This window comes from Rhinolophus sinicus, chromosome 2 (genome assembly GCF_057876585.1).
Source record: "Rhinolophus sinicus isolate RSI-liver-muscle chromosome 2, RSI-T2T, whole genome shotgun sequence".
Taxonomy (NCBI): domain Eukaryota; kingdom Metazoa; phylum Chordata; class Mammalia; order Chiroptera; family Rhinolophidae; genus Rhinolophus; species Rhinolophus sinicus.
The window spans coordinates 139,627,382-139,649,450 of NC_142502.1; the positions used below are offsets into that span (position 1 = coordinate 139,627,382).

The 22,069-nt window shown below is 35.7% G+C and overlaps 1 protein-coding gene across 4 annotated transcripts in view; it reads right to left on the reverse strand.

The window, feature by feature from the left end:
- ZNF638 (zinc finger protein 638) overlaps positions 1-22,069 on the reverse strand; it is a 113,177-nt gene that overhangs the window by 44,143 nt on the left and 46,965 nt on the right. For all 4 annotated transcript variants that reach the window (XM_074332146.2, XM_019718798.3, XM_074332145.2 and 1 more), the window contains exons 2-6: positions 9,905-11,420; positions 5,522-5,583; positions 3,659-3,697; positions 2,608-2,903; positions 652-929 (exon numbers count right to left, since the gene is read on the reverse strand). In XM_074332146.2, the coding sequence (XP_074188247.2) occupies positions 652-929; positions 2,608-2,903; positions 3,659-3,697; positions 5,522-5,583; positions 9,905-11,420 (2,191 nt within the window). The remainder of the gene's footprint in view (positions 1-651; positions 930-2,607; positions 2,904-3,658; positions 3,698-5,521; positions 5,584-9,904; positions 11,421-22,069) is intronic.

The window sequence follows — 22,069 nt, forward strand, 5'->3', positions numbered from 1 at the left end:
AGGACACTGAGGCAGCCACAACAGTGCAACTAAAGACAGTCAAGAAAGACGACTTTGAGAACTGCTTCAGAAAATGGCAAGAACCATGGAATAAGTGTGTTGGAAGCAAGGGGGAGTACTCTGAGGAACATTAATGGCAATGAGTCTTTTACTGTAATTTTTATTTAAACATGCACCGTATTGTTTGATCACATCTCGTATTCTACACTGGACAAAAGACTATTTGAGTTCTGAACTGAACTGCAAAAAGTATAGAACAGGTTGAAAATGATCAATTCCCCGTACAGATTCACTTTTATAGCTTACTAACAAAGACTACAAAAACTCACTGGTGATTACATTCACTTCCCCAATCAGATAGCAAAACTCATCATTATCTGCTTGTGTAGCTAGTCCAAAAACAACAACCCATCAAAATGTTCTCACTTTTGATACATCAAATGCCAAACCTCTAGGAATTAAGCTACAAGATTTTGAATTGTTGGTTTTATTATATTCATGAGACAAACCAATAAAATAATCCATACCAACGTTAATAAGTCATGATTTCAAATTTTGAGAAAATGAAAATAAAAAATTCAGACAAATGTTTTCTCATTGTCATAATAGCAAATCTACACACACACTTGAACTAACAAATAAAGTACTGACCTTACGCTGGAGAGAAACAGGTTTATTGCACACCTGTTTACATTCTGCTAAGGTGCCATCTTCAAGATTCTTTGATTTGTAACGAGCAGAATATCCTCCTAAATTGGAATCATTCTTTGCAGTGCTTGTAGATTTAACTGATGGTTTTGATCCACTGCCAGTTTTAGGTTTTTGTGCTGGTGACTGTCCTTTATCAACTGCTTCCAGATGTTTCTGTTTATTGAGTTCCAACACATGCCCAGATCGTTGTGCTACATCTTCTAATGCTCTTTTTCTATCTAGTAAAAGGGATATAAATACAACCTTAATTAAAAAGAACTCAAGATAGGAACTACCTCACCACATTACAAAAGAATTCCTCAACTACCCAAACATTTACCACATACAGCCACTGTCAGGTCAACTACAGAGCATACAAGCAAGGTCAGACAATTAAGTTTGCGAACTCATCCTAGAAAAGGTGCTACATACCTCATTGCTGAATATCACTACGGTCACCTTCCAAGTACTCCCCTTGGGAAGCTATGCACCGACACCAGCACCTAGTCTACCCTTCAAAGCAACTTTGGAACTCGTTTTCTGGAATGGCCATCAGAGCTGTCATCATATTACCCTTGATGTCCTGAATATCATCAAAGTGTCTTCCTTTCAATATTTCCTTTATCTTCAGGTAAAGAAGTCATTGGAGGCCAGATGAGGTGAATAAGGAGGGTGGTTCCATTACAGTGATTTGTTTACTAGCTAAAACTCCCTCACAGACCGTGCTGTGTGAGCTGGTGCATTGTCATGATGCAAGAGCCATGAATTGTTGGTGAAAAGTTGTCATCTAACTTTTTCACGCAGCGTTTACTGCACTTTCAAATAGTAAACTTACTTAACTGTTTGTCCAGTTGGTACAAGTTCATAATGAATAATCCCTCTGATATCAAACAAGTTCACAAACTTAATTGCCAGACCTCGAACACACAAAAATATCTAGTCTTTAATTATTCACTCAAAAGGCCTTTACATGAAGTTCCTTTATTCAGTGAACTTCTCTTACACCAGTGCTCCTCAACTGTTTGGTTTCCATATTGCTTTACACTCTTAAAAATTGAGGACTCCATAGAGCTTTTGTTTACATTCAATTTATCACTATTTACCATATGAGAAATTAAAATGAAATTTAAAACTAATTATTAATTCACTTACTAATAAACACCTGTGTTAACATAAATATTTTATTTTTTAAAAACTTGAATTTCCAAAACAAAAAATTAGATGAGCAGCACCGCGGTACATTTTTCCAAACACTTGTGTTGGACTTAAAAGAAGACACCTCAATTCTCCTATCTGCTTGTGCTGGATATATTATTCTGGTTGAAATGTATGAAGAAAACCCAGCTTCACACAGAGGTGTAGTTAGTTGGAAAAGGGAAGACCTCACAGACCTCTGAAAAGACCTCCAAGAAAATATGTATAATATATAAAAGAGTTATTTCTAGAAAGGTCACTAAATAAGTATTAACACACAGGTTGAAAACATGAATAATTTCAAAAAGTTTTAAATTAATTCATGGAAGACAAGTCTATAATAATTATATTAAGGCAAAATAAGATGTTTGTATAACCTTGGTTTTTAAATTTGATGTTGGAAAAAAAAAATTTGATGTAGGATACCCTTCTACACTTCTTCTGATAGTTAATAAAAGGAAGAATAAACTAGATTGGGATGTGGGTCAGATTTCATACAGCAATTCTAAAATTTAATAAAATAGAATATTTCATTTCTTAAAAACCTTGAAAGGTTTAAAAAGAGCTGAAGCAATAGCTCAAATGTCAACTTTTGTTAAATCTTGCCAATAGTGAGTCACCATTTCAAAATTATTAAAAACATAGAAATATAAAATTCAAACTAATACAACCTAAAAAAACTTTAGGCAAAATAGGTAACTTTATTCATGACCGTAAGTATACCTGATGATCTCACTGATCTCCTTGATGTCCTTTCGGGGCTCACTGAAGGATAGCTTTTGGGACTACCTCTAAATGGATTTCTCATTCGATATGGTGAACGGGATCTGGATCTGTATCTAGGAAAGAAACGATGGCAAACCCTTGGACTTCGACTTCTTGGTCTGTACATGTAACGTGCTGTTGGGCTTCGAGACCGATGGAATCTGTGACTAGAGCTTGATCTCCTAGAATGTCGAGGACTAGGGGAATGAGAACGTCTTCTTGGAGTTTCATTTTCTTTTCTATTGCCTTCATTTCTACAAAGTACAAAAGACAAACAAGACACAGCAATTTAATGTAAATTTAAACAGTTTAAATGACAGAAGTACCTTCTTAAAAAGAGACTTAACAATACCAAACTCTGATATTATGTATTTATTAAAAACAAAAACCTCTTTGTTAGGATGTAATTCAGGCTTGAGATAAATAAGATAACCAGAAGAGATGATCAGCCCTCTAATTGGATCCCTGTTTTCCTAATTTACAGAATATCATCATCAATTTCTTGGGCTTTTCATGTACTACTACTATATCCAATTATGTTTTGAAAGCATTAAGTTACATAAAGAATTCAGGAAATGATTTGCATAAATAAGTGCTTTTCAAAAATTTTTCTCCCTAAAAGATTATGCCATCTACAAATACAATATTTGACTTCTGTACTTGTATGTACATACATTGAAGAGGGAACCTTTAAGGGATGTAAAGCTTAATAAAGCCATTTCCAGCCTTCAAGGCATTTATAACCTAAGATTCCACAAATATAAAATAATAATAAAAGCATCAAATATACTGAGAAAAGACAAAAAAGTAGTTCACATAGGAGAGCTATCACATTTAAGCTGGGGTAATTAAAGAAAGATTCATAGATATTGTTTCATTTGCCTGCTGTTTAAAAGTAAAAATGGTCAAAATAGGTCTCAATTCAAAACAATACCTTTAAAAACAAGTACTTGCTTACTTTTAAAAGAAAATCGAGTTTCAATAATACCACTATTAAAAAAATAATTACCTTCTTGATGGGAGGATCTCAGGATTCCAATCAGGATACCTATTTAAGAATAAACAATATTAATTAACAGTTAAAAATAAGACTAAGGTCAACTAATCTTTCTCTGCAATATATCTGTTCAAAATTATGTTTACATAGTGATTTATTAGCATCTTAAAATACGAAAATTTTCTTGGGAATAAAATATTTTGAGTCTCTAATTCAATAAAGTATTATGCTAATAGGCAATTCAGGGAAAAGAAACACATTCCCCATACTTTAAAGGTTTCCAAATTTTTTTAAGTAAAACAGGCAGTAGATATAAAAGTGTTAAGAGGTATAATACACAAGCGTATAGGTAGGAGATAAAAGAGGGAAGACAGTTAACACATTTTGCAGAATCCAGGGGGCAACGTCCTATAGAACATAACATGAATGGTACCCCTTACCTTGTACCAACTAGTTCTCACAAAGACACATCAAGAGTAGGAAGATTCAGGAGAGAATTCACAGAAAAGGCTTTACAGGTAGCCTTTAAAAAGGTCTAACAGTAGGCATGCATCAGGCTACATCTCATGCAGCGGCAACACAGAAAAGGCGGACTGGAGGCAAAACATGTGTTCTATTCCAGAAACCAGTCTGGCTGCAGCATGCAAATAATGAAAAGGAATTATGCAGGGGGGGAAACGTGGAAAGGTAGCTCCGAGACAAACTGTGATGGTCCTTGAAATTAGATAAGGAAGTTGCACATAAATAAAAGGCAAGGGGGAATCAATACATTTCTGAAGCGAAAAGAACACAGGAATGTTTTCAAAACAAACAGAAATAAGTATCTGTGGGGCAGCCGGATGGCTCAGTTGGTTAGAGCGTGAGCTCTCAACAACAAGGTTGCCAGTTCAATTCCCCCATGGGATGATGGGCTGCGCCCCCTGCAACTAAAGACTAAAATCAGCAACTGGACCTGGAGCTGAGCTGCACCCTCCATAACTAGATTGAAGGACAATGACTTGGAGCTGATGGGCCCTGGAGAAACACAGTTCTCCAATAAAAATAAATAAATAAATAAATAAATAAATAAATAAATAAATAAATAAATATCTGAAATCGGGAAAAGATGAGGGCTGAAATATTTAGAAACCAGGCATGTAGAAGCCACAGCTATATGAGGTCTGACAATTAAGTTCGCGAACTTGTTGCAACAATGTTGCTAACCTTTTTTGGTATCAGTGGGATTATTCATTATGAATTTATACCAACTAGACAGTTAACAAAGTTTACTTTTTGGAAGTACTGAAAAGGCTGCATGAAAAAATTAGACAACCTGAACTTTTTGCCAACAATTCATGGCTCCTGCATCACAGCAATGCACCAGCTCAAACGGCACTGTCTGTGAGGGAGTTTTTAGCCAGTAAAGAAATAACTGTATTGGAACACCCTCCCTACTCACCTGATCTGGCCCCCAATGACTTCTTTCTTTACCCAAAGAGAAAGAAAATAGTAAAAGGAAGACATTTTGATGACATTCAGGACATCAAGGTTAACACGATGACAGCTCTGATGGCCATTCCAGAAAAAGTGTTCCAAAATTGCTTTGAAGGGTGGACTACGCGCTGGCGTCGGTGCATAGCTTCCCAAAGGGAGTACTTGGAAGGTGAGCATAGTGATATTCAGCAATGAGGTATGTAGCATTTCTTCTAGGGTGAGTTCACGAACTTAATTTATCTGACCTTATATACTTCTATAAAATTAATACTTCAGATAGGCAATAGCTTTCTAAAAATATTTTTTCTCCAAGGTACCACACTGAAGGTATTAAATAGCCATACATGAGCATTAACTTTTTTGTAAATCTGCTACTATAAAAAAGAAAAAAATTGTTCTTACTGTTCATGTAATTGACGGCAGCTCTCAATATGAGTAGATGTATTTTGATGCTGAATCCAATCCTATTATAAAAGGGGAAAAGTGCTGAAATTAGAATATTCCTCATATTGACTAATGAAATTAGGCTGTTTAAAATGACATCGCATACTTTTTTCAAAAATTAAACAAATCTAGTTACAAATAGCATTTGGCTACTCAACAAAATTTTACAAACAAAAACAATGGCCTCCAAACAAAGGCACTTAAGACATGGAGTATACATTTTAAAAATCACACCCATGTATACTCATTTTGCAACCAAATACATATTTAAACTTGAAGAATATAAAAGCACGGATCAGAAACAACTCATCTCAAATATAAAAACAACATTCCAAAGAACACCAAAAACTCTATAAACAAAATGGTACCTGAAATGGCATCTTCAAGATACGGAGTTTCAATGACTTTACCTCTAAAATTCATGCTAATAACATTAACAACAAAAAAATCCTACCTCTTAGGCTAGTACCACCATTCCAAACAAGGTACTCACTATATTGGCAAAGGATAAAATTAGTAAAAATATGAAAAGCTGCTACTGATCAAATCTAATTTATTTAAGGGAAAGTAACACCATTTCAAAGACACAATGTGTTTCCCTTACATATAAAGCTTTACAATGAACAAAATGCTTTCTTGTACATTACTTCATTTACAAATCTGCCCTAAAATTACATTCTGTACCCATAAATAGCTCCTGGAAGATACATCAGATTTTTTTAAAAAGCAATACAGTTTTCAAAGATACAGTTCCCCAAGTGAAACAATTAGTTAAAAGCAACATATTCAGTGTTTTATTGTTTCTCCAGCATTTGGACAGGCAGAAAACTTACTGAACAGTTCTGTATTTGAAAACTTTCCTTGAGAAAGATTTTATTCATTTTCATTTCAAAAAACATTTTGTCATTGCTGAAGACGAACTAGAAATTGCCACAGTGAAAATCAAAGTTGACACTAATTATGGAATCTGCCTTGTCAAGAACTATGTGAAAATAAGTGAATGCTACTTGAAATACTCAGCAACAGGTTATGACAAACGCTAAACTATTTCATTAAGACATGGAATTGATTGTAGACTGCAAAAACACAACCTTTGCACATCCTGTTCAGCGATACAAATAGAAAGCTAGGAGAGATTGGCAGTTACCAGGTCTCTAGCACTGCTAAACCCATGTCTTTGACATTAACTGAACACTGTTTACATCAAACAGACACACTGGCAGGTAGAATGAGCATGATTTATTTGGACCACAAAGTGTTGTTGTTGTTTTTAATAAGTCGTCAACATTTAAAAATCCAGAGATTTTACGCCCAAATCCAGATTTCCAGGTTTTCTTGAAAAAAACATTAAGGTGTAATACTGGCTATGTATGTATTCTATACAGCAACTATCAGCTAATGCTGACAGATGCCCTATTTAAGCATAGTCTTTCCAGTTCTACACACACATACACACACCCACTCTCTTTTAATAGGTCCACTTTACTCACTGACATTACTTGCTTTAAGTTCAGTAAATGTATCTATCCCACCTCAGTTTCCACTAAGTAACAGTATGCAGATTAGAAAAGGGACTGGGAGCAGTACTGCTTCTCCAGAGAAGGAGTGATAATTACCTACTAAGTAGAAGACGCTACAAGGACGACAGACTTGAGAGAGCCCAGGATCAAACCATAAAAATACCCATATCAGAGCTCACTCTCCATCCTCCAACTAACTACCTCAAAAATCTTCTGTCGGTTCTCAAACTGAATTATTTCAATCAGAAAGACACAGTTTTAAAACAAAGAACAGCCTTCTAAACCAAGGACAGTCAAAAAGACATAACTTCTAAGCTCAAGACAGCTCCTCCTCTAATGACTAAATCCCAATTTAGGAAACAAAAATACATTTCATATCCTACTGTTGCTTTTGTCAGGCTACAGTTTTTAAAGACTCCGTGGGTGGAGAACATCATTAAATAGTCCTTAACCAAGAACAAATTTGCAACTGGTCATTTACATTTATTGGCCACAGTTATTTCACATACTCATATATAAACACTTACAAGGCAGCAAGAAACGAGAGGTAGTTTATGTCGTGCGAGTCTAGGTTCACAAATCCCTATCATTTAGTCCCCTAGTACTGAAGAATTCGTTGGTCAGTTCCACGGTGCTGTTCTGTTAAAAGTGTTTGTTTCAAACGGCAATCCAGCTCTGTGAGCTCTAATCACGTAATGATTTCTTTTCCTCTCAGAATTTTACTTTTATTATATGAATCCAGCCTTTCACCAGGGAAGCCTCAAACTAAGTGCCCCATCCTATTTCAGATTCTCACTCCTATTCACCCTGCACACTTCAGCCAGATTTATCTCCTTAAATTACACTTTTAACATGTCACTTCACATATCAGAACCTTAAGTAGCTCCCCGATGCCTCTCACCTGAAGTCTAAACTTCGTAGGACAGCTTTTCGAGGCCCTTTGTACTCAGTTGTGCTCTGTCTGAAATGGTACCCTCCCTCCCCTAGGTATCCGGAAGCCTATTCATCATTCAAGACCATCTGCAACCTATGCCATGACGTCTTCCCTCCCAGATCATTCGAGTCCGGAAAGACTGGGTGTAGGAGTCACTATCCCTCAGTGAGGTTTAGCTAACTAGACTACACAGGCCTTGTGATGGCAGGAAGAATATTTACACTTCTTTTAAATTACATACTGCTAAATACAATGTAGGTGTTGGTAAATCGATAATGCTGGCCAGAACTGATATAAGCCTGAAATTAAGATAGAAATATTAAATCTCTCTCCCCTACAGCATACCCAAACACATTAAATATAATCACCAAACCATTTGTTGGCCTCTGGTTTTTTTCCTTTATTCCTTAGGTGTGTAATTAGGAGACAATGAGACTGTATAAACTGTTTACGAACAACATCTACACTTTACATTCTTCATTTCTGCCCCAGCACTTGAGTCATGTACAAAACTGGTAATCAGTAAATACCAGCTGCACAAATGTACACCTTTTCTATTCTACAGAAAGAAAACGAAAACTTTTAAGTTCTTTAAGATGTGTTTCTTGGATTCATCATGACAAATTTAAAGTTCAAAATAAATGGAATACAGAGAGCCTAATACAATTCAGTGTTCAGGCTAAGGCTACTTACAGATTATAACTAAGTGTTATGAATTACTGAGATTTTTCAAGACTTTGCTACTCCCTTTGATAGAGTAAGGCAAGTATTATTTTATTAGAACTCGGCAAATCTGGCTTAAGTGAGGTAGAATGCTGCTTTTCTTTGCTGGAGTTAACCCTAAGATAAAAAGCATCAGGTCTAGGTATCAGATTCTTTTTGGCTGAAACCTGGTGAGTAACAGAAAGACAATAAAAGAGCAGCACTGGAAGGAGAAAACAATAAGAGAATTAACATCCAGATTTTTTTTAAGCCTATTCAAAATGTATAACCAATGCTATGGCCTTGAATGAAAGCTTGTTCCCATGGGAAGTACATTCCTTCCTGACCGTTTCTGATATAAATTTACAAATTGCATCAGTAAATAGAATAGTGGTTTCCAAACATATGTAAGTAAATAAAATATCCCTGGAAATTCCTATTCAAATCCACCAATGATTACTGTCAAATAGTATATTCTATTATTACCCCTCGTGCTGAGGAGTAATGTACTATACTAACTATACTAACATGAAGATACCTAAGGCTTTATTTTTAGAAGATTTTTCTCTAAATTTCTATAATTTTACACTCTATTCTGAGCCCACAGCTGGTCCCTAAATAACTCCTCCTGACTCAATTTTGCTATGGATCAAGTTATTTTAGGAAGCTCCTTCTCATGCAACACTAAAAATCCTAGTCTAGATAGAGTCAGAAAATATTTAAATTGACATTAACTATCTTTAGCTCAAGATAGGTAGATACATGCAAGGCTAGAATATACTATCTCTTCAAAGTGTGCAGTACAAATGTTTTATTCCAGCTTTTTTGAAGCTAACAGATTCTCTTACTGAGATAAAAGTGACTCATGTGACACTGTCTTATAAGTATACAATTTATGTTATATAAATTTTATGTTGCATAAATTTTGAGATAACTAATCAAAAGTTCAAAATAAATGGACGAACCAGGTGGCGTGCCCAGTCACAGGAAAACAGAAAGCCTAACACTCAATTCAGTGCTGAGGCCAGGGCTACTTAGATTACAACTAAACGTTGCTGTCGCAATCAAAATTAATTTCTCATTTCCTTAATGCCTGAGCATTACACGACAATTAAGCATACATAAGAATTGAGAGGAAACCTGGGCGCTGAGTATCATTATACAGTGATCTTTAAAAACACTCACCTTCAAATGACTACATTCTACGTTACACAGAGAACACAAATGTGGAAATATTCTTGGAGACGCTGCATAATAATCATTCATCATAGAAGGAGTTGGAAGTCTCTTCATCTTCTGGGCATCAGCATGTGAAAACTTTGGTAGCCAGGATGCTTTCACAATCCCAAAGGGAGACTGAATGGGAATGTCAGCCTCTGACTGGTAATTCTTCTTACTTCCTCCTGATCCGTGTACATTAGATGAATTAATCACAGGCTTCCGTGGGATCCGCTCTTGTGGGCTTACAGCTGAAATTAATTCTGATGAAAAAGGTTGCTGGTTCATAGGAGGAGGGATCAGAGACTGACTCATGGTCTGGTTAACTGTTTGGCTAATGGATTGGCTGACAGATTTTACAGGTGCAAGGACTGACTGTCTTCCTGAAATGTGTAAGCCTGACATCTTGGTTCCCCTCTCAACTGGGAAAAAGGACTGATTATTGGAGGACTCACTGGGAAAGTCCATCTGTCGAAACACATCTTCAACAGGAAACATAGAATTACACATCACATTTGGTGGGGGAACAGATGCAGAAATGCTCTGCTGTGACCGAAATTCATTCTTGATCTCATCAGTTGGAAATTCAGGATCATAAATACATACTTCAAGTGGATCTTCTGTGTAGCCATATTTGCTTGCATGCCCGTAATCAATCACATTACTTGAAACTGCCTCACTACCAAGTGTTTCTTTATTTCTGCTCTGAGAAGGTATATTAGGTAATCGGCGCCCCATTTTTCGCATTCTTATATCCCTCAAAATTAATGGCATATTTTCAGGCGTTAACTGTTCATCAGGATAGCGACTGAGTTCTTCTAAGTCTTCGTTAGATAATCCAAAACTTGCTAAGATACTTGAGGCACTCTCTTTTGTATAGCGGCTCTGCACTTTAGGGCTCTGCTCTGTAACCTGTGTCATAGAACTCCGTTTCACTCCCATTGATGCAGGTATCTGAGGCTCATCATCCCACCGGCTACCATGAGGCTTCCCCTTCTTTTGTTGTGCTTCATGAAAACCCAATTTTTCTTTGGTCAATCTGGGATCAGTTTGGTGTTGAGTTACCTGAACATTCATTCTCTGTGGTCCCATGTTCTGATAAGATTCATGGCCAGCAAATCTGTGTGGAATTCCACAGGCTCTCCCTGCTGGGTAAAATCTTGGAAGATCCATAGATCCAGGCCTCATAAATGGTCCTGGAGGCCTCATCCCAGAAGGGTTAGGTGCTCGTGGCCTTTGAAGTGGAAAGTTTCCTCGAGGATTAAACCCGGGTCTCGACATGGCTATTTTCAAGAAAGCCTGATTTAATAAAGTATAAGGTGGTGTTGAACTATGTGAGGCAACGGCATTCAGCTGCTGAAGCGCCAACTGAGTCTTAATGTGAGCAAAGTGCAAAGGAGATGGGCCCAACAGAAGTGGGTTTGCAATGCCCAGGTTCAAGGAATTCACAAGTGGTGCGAAATTTTCCAAGAATAACACAAAGCTGAAAGTTAAAACACAAATATTAGATCATTTTAACTCAAACTACTTCATGAAGTGGGTTCTACAGCCAGTGTAAAACATTTTGAAACACAGCCATGAAACCATTCTGCATTTCATACACTTTTAAAGAGTGTTCACGAGGATTTTAAACTTTCCCAAAAGCTTTCTCTCTTTTCTTTCCCGAATCCAGAACACAAACCCCAAACCTCAAGCCAGAGTTCATGTCTACTGTGGCGCACTGGGTGCTGTCCTAGGTGCTGAGTGGGAATTACAACTCCTTCTAAATAATCTTGAAATACAGTGGGGATTTATTTCACGCTTTAATACTGAAAAGAAAAAAGATGAAGGCATTAAAATATTTAAGAAGGCACACACTTAACATGTTATCAGATGTACACACAATAAAAATAGGAACTATAAGCCTAACATTTTACAAGTCCCATTTTTTCCAAGACACAGCTTCCTTGGAATCCCATCTAATAAATTCCATATAGCAATTAGACTGTCCTTAAGTTTCTGCTGTTAAACAGTTGTTTAAGATGAAAACTAGTCACCAATAACTTGCCTATAGAGTCTGACGGTGAGTGTGCAGCAGCATGGAATTGATTATAACATACAACATAAAATGTAACAGTCACCTTTTTCTTGGATTCCCTTCATAGAGTATATACAAATGTATAATAAGATTAACTTTATAGAAAGCTGTGCATGTGCTAATGACTGTTTTAAGTGCTTTACATGGATTCATTTCAATAACCCACTAAGACATGTAGCTTTACAAAGGAGGACCCTAAGGCCCAGAAGTTAAGTCACTTATAAGTGGCTGGGCCGAGATTTGTACTGAAGGTAATTTGGCCCCATAATCCATGCTCTTACTACTAACAGACGTGAGCAAGACTACCTTGCAGTTCCCAGGCACTGTACTAGTTAAAACTGGTTGCTGCCTAGCCCATCGCAATGCAGCACGCATTCCAAAGGACTTCGAGAAATAACACTTTAGCTATCATTCAGGACCAAGGCCAGCAGTCAGAGTACTTGCCCTTCTCTGTTAAAAACAGACTATGCCTATGCTTTCTATCACCTGCAGGGCGGGAAACATGAGGTCTTCAGGCATTTACACCTACTATGGAAACCCACACTATGGATCCTATTGGATGATCGTCACTTTTGATTCAAGCTACAATTTCATTTGTAACTCTATTATATATTCTTCTTTATATATGTTAGTGAAATGTTAATTTGGCTGAAAAATGGGCTTTATCTGGTTAACACTCACCCTTCCAAACGTCTTGTATGCTGCTACATTTAATCTTTATAAAAGGCCATTTTTGCCACATCACTCCTATTCAAATATCCAAGAGAATCTCATTCCCTGTACTTACTTCTTAGCTTTATGTTTAAGGTCCAACCAATCTGTTCAATCTCTACCCTTCTAATTTTACCAAACACTCCAGCTAGGCCTTTCCTCCTATTTTGCTCTTCCCACCTGCCTTCATGTCTGCCAATCAAAATATCGTATTTTGCCATGTATAATGTGCTCCCGTGTATAATGCACTCCCACGTTTTTGGCCCAAATTTCCAGGGAAAAAAAATCTTTCATTTTAATTTTTTTATTCAAATTTTTATTTGTTTACATTTAGGTACTTGTTTTTTGTATTATAAACGACTTTTAGCATTTATTTTTTAAACATATTATGGTACAAGAAATTTTATGTAATAATTACAAACACAAGAACAGATACAAGCTATAAGAAATTTTATGTGCCGGTAACAAATTTACAGTATTTATGCATCGTAGAAGGCCAAGAACTCTTCGTTGTTACAAGTTCGTCGTCGTAAGTTCAACAAAACCAATTAACTGTATTCCAGGGTATTATTTTGCATACGGATACCATTATTGATCTCTAGAGTTACACTTTTAACTCATAAACATAAATGAATTAAAAACATTTATATAGACATGGAATTAGTACTACCCATGTATAATGCGCATCCTTATTTTTCCCTCACAAATGTGGGCCAAAAAGTGCACATTATACATGGCAAAATACAGTAAATAAATAAAACCTTGTCCTGGACCTGAGTTATTTGATTTTACTCATTCTTCAAGGTCAGACTTCATCAAACCTTCCTTGACCACGAAGGACCAGAGTCAGTCTTCCAACAAACTTTCTTATTTATTGCTTATACCACCTGGGGACTCGTACCTTTCACTATTTTATGTTTTTGTGTTCATACGTGCAATCTTCTTCAACAATTGATTGTCACTTGAAGGCATGTTCATTGTTGTCTTACCTCCAAAGGATATAACCTTACTACTCAAAATACCCTCAAATATTTGTTATCTAAATGATCACATCCAAAGTCCTCATAACTGACATACATAAATTATTAATTTACAAATTAGAATGAAACACAAAAATACAATAAAAATTACACAGGCTTCTGATTCACCAGATACAAGCAGCAAACACAAGCTTACTGAACAATGATATCCAAATTCTCTGTAAATAATGTTCATTTATAACAAACTCCAGGTCTTTTTAAACAATCATATGAAATTGTATCTACCTTCTACAAAATAAAAATACTGCCAAGAACAATTTTGTCTTCACTCAGTCCTTAAAAATCAGCCATTGCTTACAAAAGCACTCAGTCATCTAGTAACACTCTTTCTGCACTATTTTCTTTAATTGGTGAAGACTCCTCTCACAACTTTAGGAGCACAAACTCTTCCAAATATTTTCTCTCCCATAACAAACCAAAAAAGAAGAGACTTCAGTCATCTTATTATTATACATGGAACTATAAACAAGTATCGCTGAAAGTAGCTACATTTTAAGTAGCTACATTTTAAGTTCTTTAACGGCAAAAACCTACCTATTTCCTAATGTGCATAGCACTGTCTTCCACTAATGTACATATACATTTACAAAATGCGAGAGCAGCCCTTCACATGTATTCTGCAGAAACTAGTGTCCTAGAAGACTGTAGGTCTTCTACAAAGGAGTTCCCTTGTCAAGAAAGTCTGAAGTGTACGCACGTGCTACCTTGCTTAAAGGGGCACAATACCTACTTTATACTGAAAAGCTGAGGTGCTATGCTGCTTATCAAAACCCTGTTTTCATTATGCACTTCCCAACCTTGAGTTTTCATGTATATACCCAGGAGTGACAGTTGAAATATTTAGTAATCGGCGAAGCACAGGCACTGCACCATCGGAACAGTAATCTGTGCCTCAGTGTGCCAGCAGTGTCCTGAGTCCCTCCGCTCACCCTTCAGGTTTTGGTTGCTGTGCACAAGGTGATGGCAGGGCAGTCCTCAGGAAGGGCCTAGAAGAGTGGGGACAGAGAGGTCCACCGCTGGGGCAACAGCTACTTACTAATCATGGCAGACTTATTTCTAATTTAACAACTGGCATTATCTGTATCAGTGTGTAGTCACTGAATTATCTCCTGAAAAGACACTCGTTTTTCACAGAACAGTCTAAAATATACTTGAAGAATTAAAAGGCCTTTTCCAAATTAGGGAATTTGAATTATCAATAAGCAGAGGTTTGGTTTGTTTGCATTTTTTAGAAGCCTTAAAAACAAAAACAAAAATCAAACTAGACTTCCTATATCATTCATTAGTCCACTGTGAAATCTAATGTGAGGACAGAGTCAAGTTAACAGCCCTCGGGATCTCCTAAAGAGATCTCTTTCCCCTTTCTCTCGGTAATGGCAAGTCAGAGGTGCTCTCAGTCATAGCTATTTATTAAGCATTTGATCCCAGGACCTGCTAGCTAGAGATAAGAAAGTTTCTCTTGGCATGCATATCATGGAAAATCCATTACAAACAAATCACTTTCAATCGGTCTCCTTCACCAACCTTTCTGAGAACAAGTTTCTTTAATCCTCCTGTACTTTAAGCCAATACTTCTCCTAACCTTTATCCCGACTCCTTCCAAATTTCACTTTTAAGTCTAACGTATTTCAGTTTAGTTTATATTTATAACATTTTCAGACGGTAATCCACTAATATAAAACTGTCAAACACCTTATGCTACCATGTCATTTCTAATCCTGGTAGAGAGCTTTCTGACAAAGTAGTTCATCAAAACATCATCATGAAGAGAGAATTCTAAATTACTTTACATGTGTTCAGTTATCTACAGTACTATTCCCACTACAATGATGTGGATTTTAAATTAGAAACATGAAACACAATATTGGGTATTGTTGGGCATTGGTAAGAACTGACAAATACATTTTTGAAACTATAATCAAGTCTGCTTACAATCTATATGTGAAATAATGTTATCTTCAATGGTTAAACAATTTTTAAGTAATATTTTCTTTGTGAATGAAATTTAACTATATTCATATTTCATTTGCATAATTTTCCATTTTATTTTAAGTGTAAGTACATTTTTAATCATTTAGGTATTACTGTTTAATCTTGTCTCTTAGAGAACATTCACTACTAATAAAATATTTTGACTAACAGGTGCTTGTATTTGTATGTCAAACTTCCTACCTATATAAAGCATTATAAACTTCACTTAGCAATTATTTAATTCTGAAGTCTTATTTCTTCACATCTTTCTTAAAGACAGGCAAGCCCCACACCGTCAGCATCCTTTTCTTTCTTTGTCACTTCACTTTTCTCACCTTTCTCTTATTTAAACAGCCCTTACAATGATGTCCCCAGCGTAAAATTACTTAATGCAAAGACTAACACAGGACAGTAACAAAGGTATTTAGGGCATTCTCAATCTATCCATGGGAATAAAAAAGTACAAAATCAAATATCAGGCCAGTCAGGATATCTTTTAAGAATGCAAAGAAACTGTCTTAACAATAAATACATCAGAGATTAATTTCAAATCCAGCTGTAATTTATCCATTTAACAAATAAGTGGCATTGCTGTTCTAGGTGGGGAAATTGCAAAGTTATTAAGCAAGAACAGATCCATTCCTTCATAGAGCTAACACTTCAGTTTTTAAGATGGAGTTAGTATCTCTTAAGAATTAGAGAAATCAAAACGATAAAATATAGTTAGAAATCTGGAAGTTTCCCTTCACACACCTCTGCAATTAAGAGGGTTTACAGAGACTGGAAACTGGTTGAATAAACTATGGTATATATCCATTATTTTCCAGCTGGAAAAAGGAATGCTATTATACATCCCTGTTGGGATAGATCTTAAGGATAAGAACTAGTGGGTTACAAAAAGCCCTTTAAGTTATTTTCCTTTTTTATATTAGCCTATGAACAAGAAATAAAATAAAATGTTGGTTAAGATGAAATGGCCCTATAATAATATTACATATGTAAATATGTAAACAATATTAAATTACCTATATGTAAAGTCAAGTTGATTTCTAACCCAAAAATAGGAAATGTAATAGAGTCCTGGGTATTCCAAATCTGCTATTAGAAGAAACGCAAGAGGTTTCACCAACAATGGTATTCACTAATTTGACAATAATTTTTAAATACTGTTAATATCACAGAATTTATACAATCATGGTAAGTGATGGCAAGATACTCAGAACAAAGTTTGATACAGTAACCATAATCTTTATTATCTATAACCATTAAAAAATATGCCATTTTCTAGATAACTGAGTTTCCTAATGGCTAAAAAATTAATCCTTTACATTTCAATTTAAATGTTTTTAAAACAAATACTTCCTAATGTGTTTCAACAAGCAATTTCAAATTTTTCAATTTTCTTATTCTCCAAACCATGTAATATACAGCATCCACGGCCTCAGGGAGAAATACAGCTTAAAACTAAAAAAATAAATAAATGGAGGTTCTAAATGAATTTTTTTTCTAACACAGAGCACAGGCCATAGTGTTGAAAGGCTTTTACTGGTTAGGGTCGGGTACCACACAGAAAACATACAAAAGCTCTTTCTGGGTTGGAGAGGAGCTTCAGAATTTTGAGACGGAGGACAAGTTGTTAATGTTGAAACCAGGAGTGTTTTGCTTTGTTTTGTGTTTTGTTGGAGGGGAGGGATGGGCAAGGAGCAGGAAATTCAAACTGAGAAACTCTACTATTCAATTTTTTAAAAGGCCTGTAACCCAAAAAGGTTAACAAGTCCTATTTAGGGGTTCCAGAATCTCAGCCTTCAAGGCATAAATAAATGTAGGCAGCTGTGACAACTTCGTATGCACTTCTCTCTACATAGTCAATTTTTAGCTACTGGCTCTTACACTGCCACATACCTGATGCTTTTTGTTATCACCATTTCTGTACATCTCATCTTTGTTTTTTTGCTGTTGTTGCTTTGATTTTTTTGACAAAGAGAAGCACTTAACAGGCAATGTCAGTAGGTTCGAAAACACTGAAAATTTTCTGAGAAGTGTCCAAATCCTGCTTTCCTTTGGGGGATGAGGTGAGGAGACGGCTATATATTCCGTTGCTATGGTCAATAAGTTCTCAGAGGTTGTTTCTTTACCACAGATCTCTTTTCCCCCTTTCTGATTTCGAAGGAAAGGGATCAATTCAGAATCATTCATTCAATTTATTAAACACTTTTTGAATCTAATAATGAGAGTCATTATGTTAGACAGTCCCTGGAATTTTAAAGCCGAATAAAACAAGATTCCTATAGCCAAAGTGCAAACAACCTAACAACAGAAAGTAAGCCAACTGCAGTACAGTTTCTCAGAATTGTTATGATGATAAAGTATCAGAAAAGAATTTATTTCTGGAAGCGGTAATGAATGCTTCAGTTTAGTGTTGTAGCATGAGTAACTTCTAGAGTTTTGAGAGAACAGGGAGAAGTGAGATTTCAGATAACAAGGTCTAAGAAGCATGTATTTATCAACTTTTTAAAACTTTAGAATACCCTGGGTTAAAGTTTCTGAATGAAAATACAGTAATGAGACAGCTGTGCTGGAATAACTTTAAAAATTATAAATAAACCTATTAACTGCATATTTCTGACAAAGTTACAAAATTCTGGACCAAAACAAAACATAGCTTTAGTTAAACATTCAAATCTTTGGTAACCTCAGGATGATTAGATAAAATCATCTATGAACACAGAAAAAAATATTTGATAGGTACCTATTTCTCTTATGCCAACTATTAGCTAGTTTATATTGACTTTTGAATTTTCTCCAAAAACTATCAAATTTCAACCCTCTGCTCTCTCCACCAATTCCCTCGGTAAACAAGATCACAATCATTTTATTCACCTTCTCCAACTAATCATAAAATTCTATGTATTCCAGTCAATAGCTCTAATATGTACTTTTCTTTTTTCCTTTCATCACCATCACCACCCTGTTACAAGCCTTCATCACTCGACACCACAGCTGGCCTCCATCCCAATTCACTCACTAACTGATTAGTATCTTTAAAACACCTCTTTTAGTGCCATTCTTCTACATGAAAATTCTTAGCACTTTACTGTTGGCCTTCAATATATTATTCAAACTTATTAACCTGGCATTTAGCATATAACGTGATCCCAATCTACCCTTCACATCTTACTAGACAATAATACTTAAGATCTGGTACAGCCAAACTGGTCTATTTGAGATCTCCTGGCCATTTCCAACACATTTTTGCTTCCATACTTTATTCATACTCCACTACCTGGAATACTGCTACCTCTCAGAATCAAACCCACTCCAAGACTTTTTCTAAGTACCACGGAGCTGCCCGTAAGTGTTCCATTCTCCCTCCCGGCATTCCTTCATTGAGTAGGGGACTTTCAGGCAGACAAATCACACGGCTGAGCATCAATACCTTTTAAATCTCTGCCTTTTCAAAGCAGAGGTTAAATTTGGGGGGCATGGGGGAGGTAAGAGATGAGAAAAGTAGAAATTATAAAAATAATTCGTATCCTTCTTCACATACATCTATCTTAATAGATTCACAAAAAATACAGTTAAAATCGCTAGAAAACGAAACGTATCCTGTAAGAACAATATAATAGGTGTTCTAGAACCCCAGAGGTAAAAGCAACACAAAAAGTCAGATGCTCTTTATAAGTGTTTTGAAGCAGTAATTCCTAATAATTTAAGTCTGGAAAAAAAAAAAGAAGAAGCTCAAAACACAGATCAGAAAAAAGCACAACAGTAAGCTCCAGTCCAAAGTTACACTTTTTCCTTGGCTATTATAAACGGAAAATCTTCAGTTATCCATATAGATTTGCTGATGAACTGGCATAAAAATCAAATTTTACAGATTCAAATAATTAATACTTAACAAGTGACATGATGAATTTGGGATTTTTTAAAAAAATAATCTAGAAAAAACTGGTGTGTCTGAGTTGGGGGATAGGGGTAGGTGGTGGGTAAGGAAGTTTGATGAAGCAGAACTGGCAAAAATATTTACTGTAGAAGCTGAATGACGATTTCGTAAGGATTTACTACCTTTCCTCTACTTTTTTACACACTTGAATACTTCCAAAAAAAAAAGTTGAAGTGCTAAATATTAAGTATGACATTAATTAAAAGGGGGGGCAGTATAAAACCAACATAACTTCATACTTCTCAACCTAACATTATCACACCAAGGTCTAACAAAAGCCAAAATCAGCTAACTTACGATTAACAAGCAATGTATAAATCACAAATACAGATTTAGGTCTAAAATCTCATTTTAGTTCATTATTCTCTACACCCATCCTTCCAACCTGATCTTAACTGACTTATCAGTTATTAAACAATTTCATATTCCACTCTTTTTGTTTCATTTTATCTTTCTGGTGGAAAAAACTAATTTATGAAACAGAAAATTAAGCAAAACAAGCAAAGGGTTCTTGATTAAGAAAATTCTGATTAAGAACTAGGTTCTGTCACAGCCAAGAAAATAAACCCTCTGGCTTTTGAGAATGATGATGATATAACCTAAAAACAACGTGGTAAGAAAGAACCCGTAAGACAAGGTCAAATTTGGCATTACCATCTGGAAAACAACTGAACAAATAAACACAGCCGTTATAAAGCCTTTTTTATTTAACTCCAGGAGCTCTGGCCATAGAGGTTTGTTTACCTATAGGAATTTATGGATAGCCAACTTATGAAATCATTGAACTAATTTGGAAAAATCTGGGTTGAGATCTGAGTTCTTAATTATTAACGCCTTTGAAAACAATTGCAATTAAATATTGTTAACCTTTTAAAATAATTTTTCCTGCTGATACAAGTCACATATGCTTGTTACAGAAAACAGTAAAAGTAAATGAAAACCTTGCCAATAAAACTGTCACTTAGAGTGAACTAATATTTTGGTATTTCTTCTAGTTTGGTATATGTGCATGCATGCATGCGATGGTAAGGGGCTAAGGGTACATAAAACTTTACTGTATGAAATCAGAACTATACTATTTGCTATTTTCAATCAACATTTTATCTTCTTATATTTAATATTTTTCAAAAACTGGATATTTAATAGGCACAAAACATTCTGAACTCCTGAATAAATTTTTATTATTTTGACAAGTAGCAGTTAAAACTCTTTTCTGTGCCCTTTTAAGAACTAAAACATAACATTTTGTAACAAGAACTATTCAATAAAATGTCAACCATAAAAATTCTGTCAGAAGCACCTAGTACAAACTGAGTTCTTGAGGCAGACATGAAGAAATGGCTTGATGGATTAAAAAGCTGTCACCATTAGGTTCCATGAGATATTTCTGAGATGCCCACTACCCTGGACAATCAAGAGCTGTCTGTTATTTTGAGGTAGTCTTTCAGAAGGAAGGGAATCGTTCATTTTCTTTAGATATTGGTAAAGAAATCTGAAATCTAAGTGTCATCAAAAATTAGTCAGCCAGATTATAATAGCTCCATTAGATTCACAATGAAAAGATTTAAATCAAACCCCACCCTTGAACTTCAGAGCACTTCATTTGAGCCTCACAAAAGCCTGTGAGCAAGGGAATCCCGGTTTAAGTAAGGCCTTGGAACTACATGGTAAGATCACTAGGACCTTAACTCTCAGTGTCCTTTCTATGCTGTATTACAGATATAAAAAATTTATTTTATAGCTTTGTTTTTCTAATTATAAAAATATGTTCATTCCCACCTCCCAAAAGAAAGAAAAATCACCCTCATGACACGCAGAAAAGTTTTCTACAATCTTACCACAAAGGGAAAACTACCATTAACATTACTTTTCTAGGTATATACCCAATACTTCATGTGGTATTGCTTTGCTAGAGAACTGTTTGTCTCAGATATATAACTCCACATTAGTACCTAAGAATGCAGGTATTAATTACACTGGTTAGTTAATAATACAAGAGTGAGTACATGTCATTCCGTGCTTTCCTCAGTTTAACTGGCACTCAATCTGCTAATCTCGTCTAGTATATAGACAGATCCACTCAGCCAACTCTCTTCTACCATTAGTTTTGTGCCCTGTATCTCAAAACGTCTGCAAGTCACCACGCTGAAGATGCTGTAACTGTGGATAGAAGGCCATGCTGTATGTTAAAACGCCAAAATGTGGTATCTCAAGAAAACTGTCAAAGAAACAATAAGCAGACACAACATGATTTGATAACCTGGAAGGCATCACAAACATCACTGCTACCTGAAGGATTGGTAAACACCGTGATTTCAGATTAGGAAAAGATGGAAGATCAACTTGTAATGACAAGAACACATCACCATGAGAACCATGCGTTAACAACC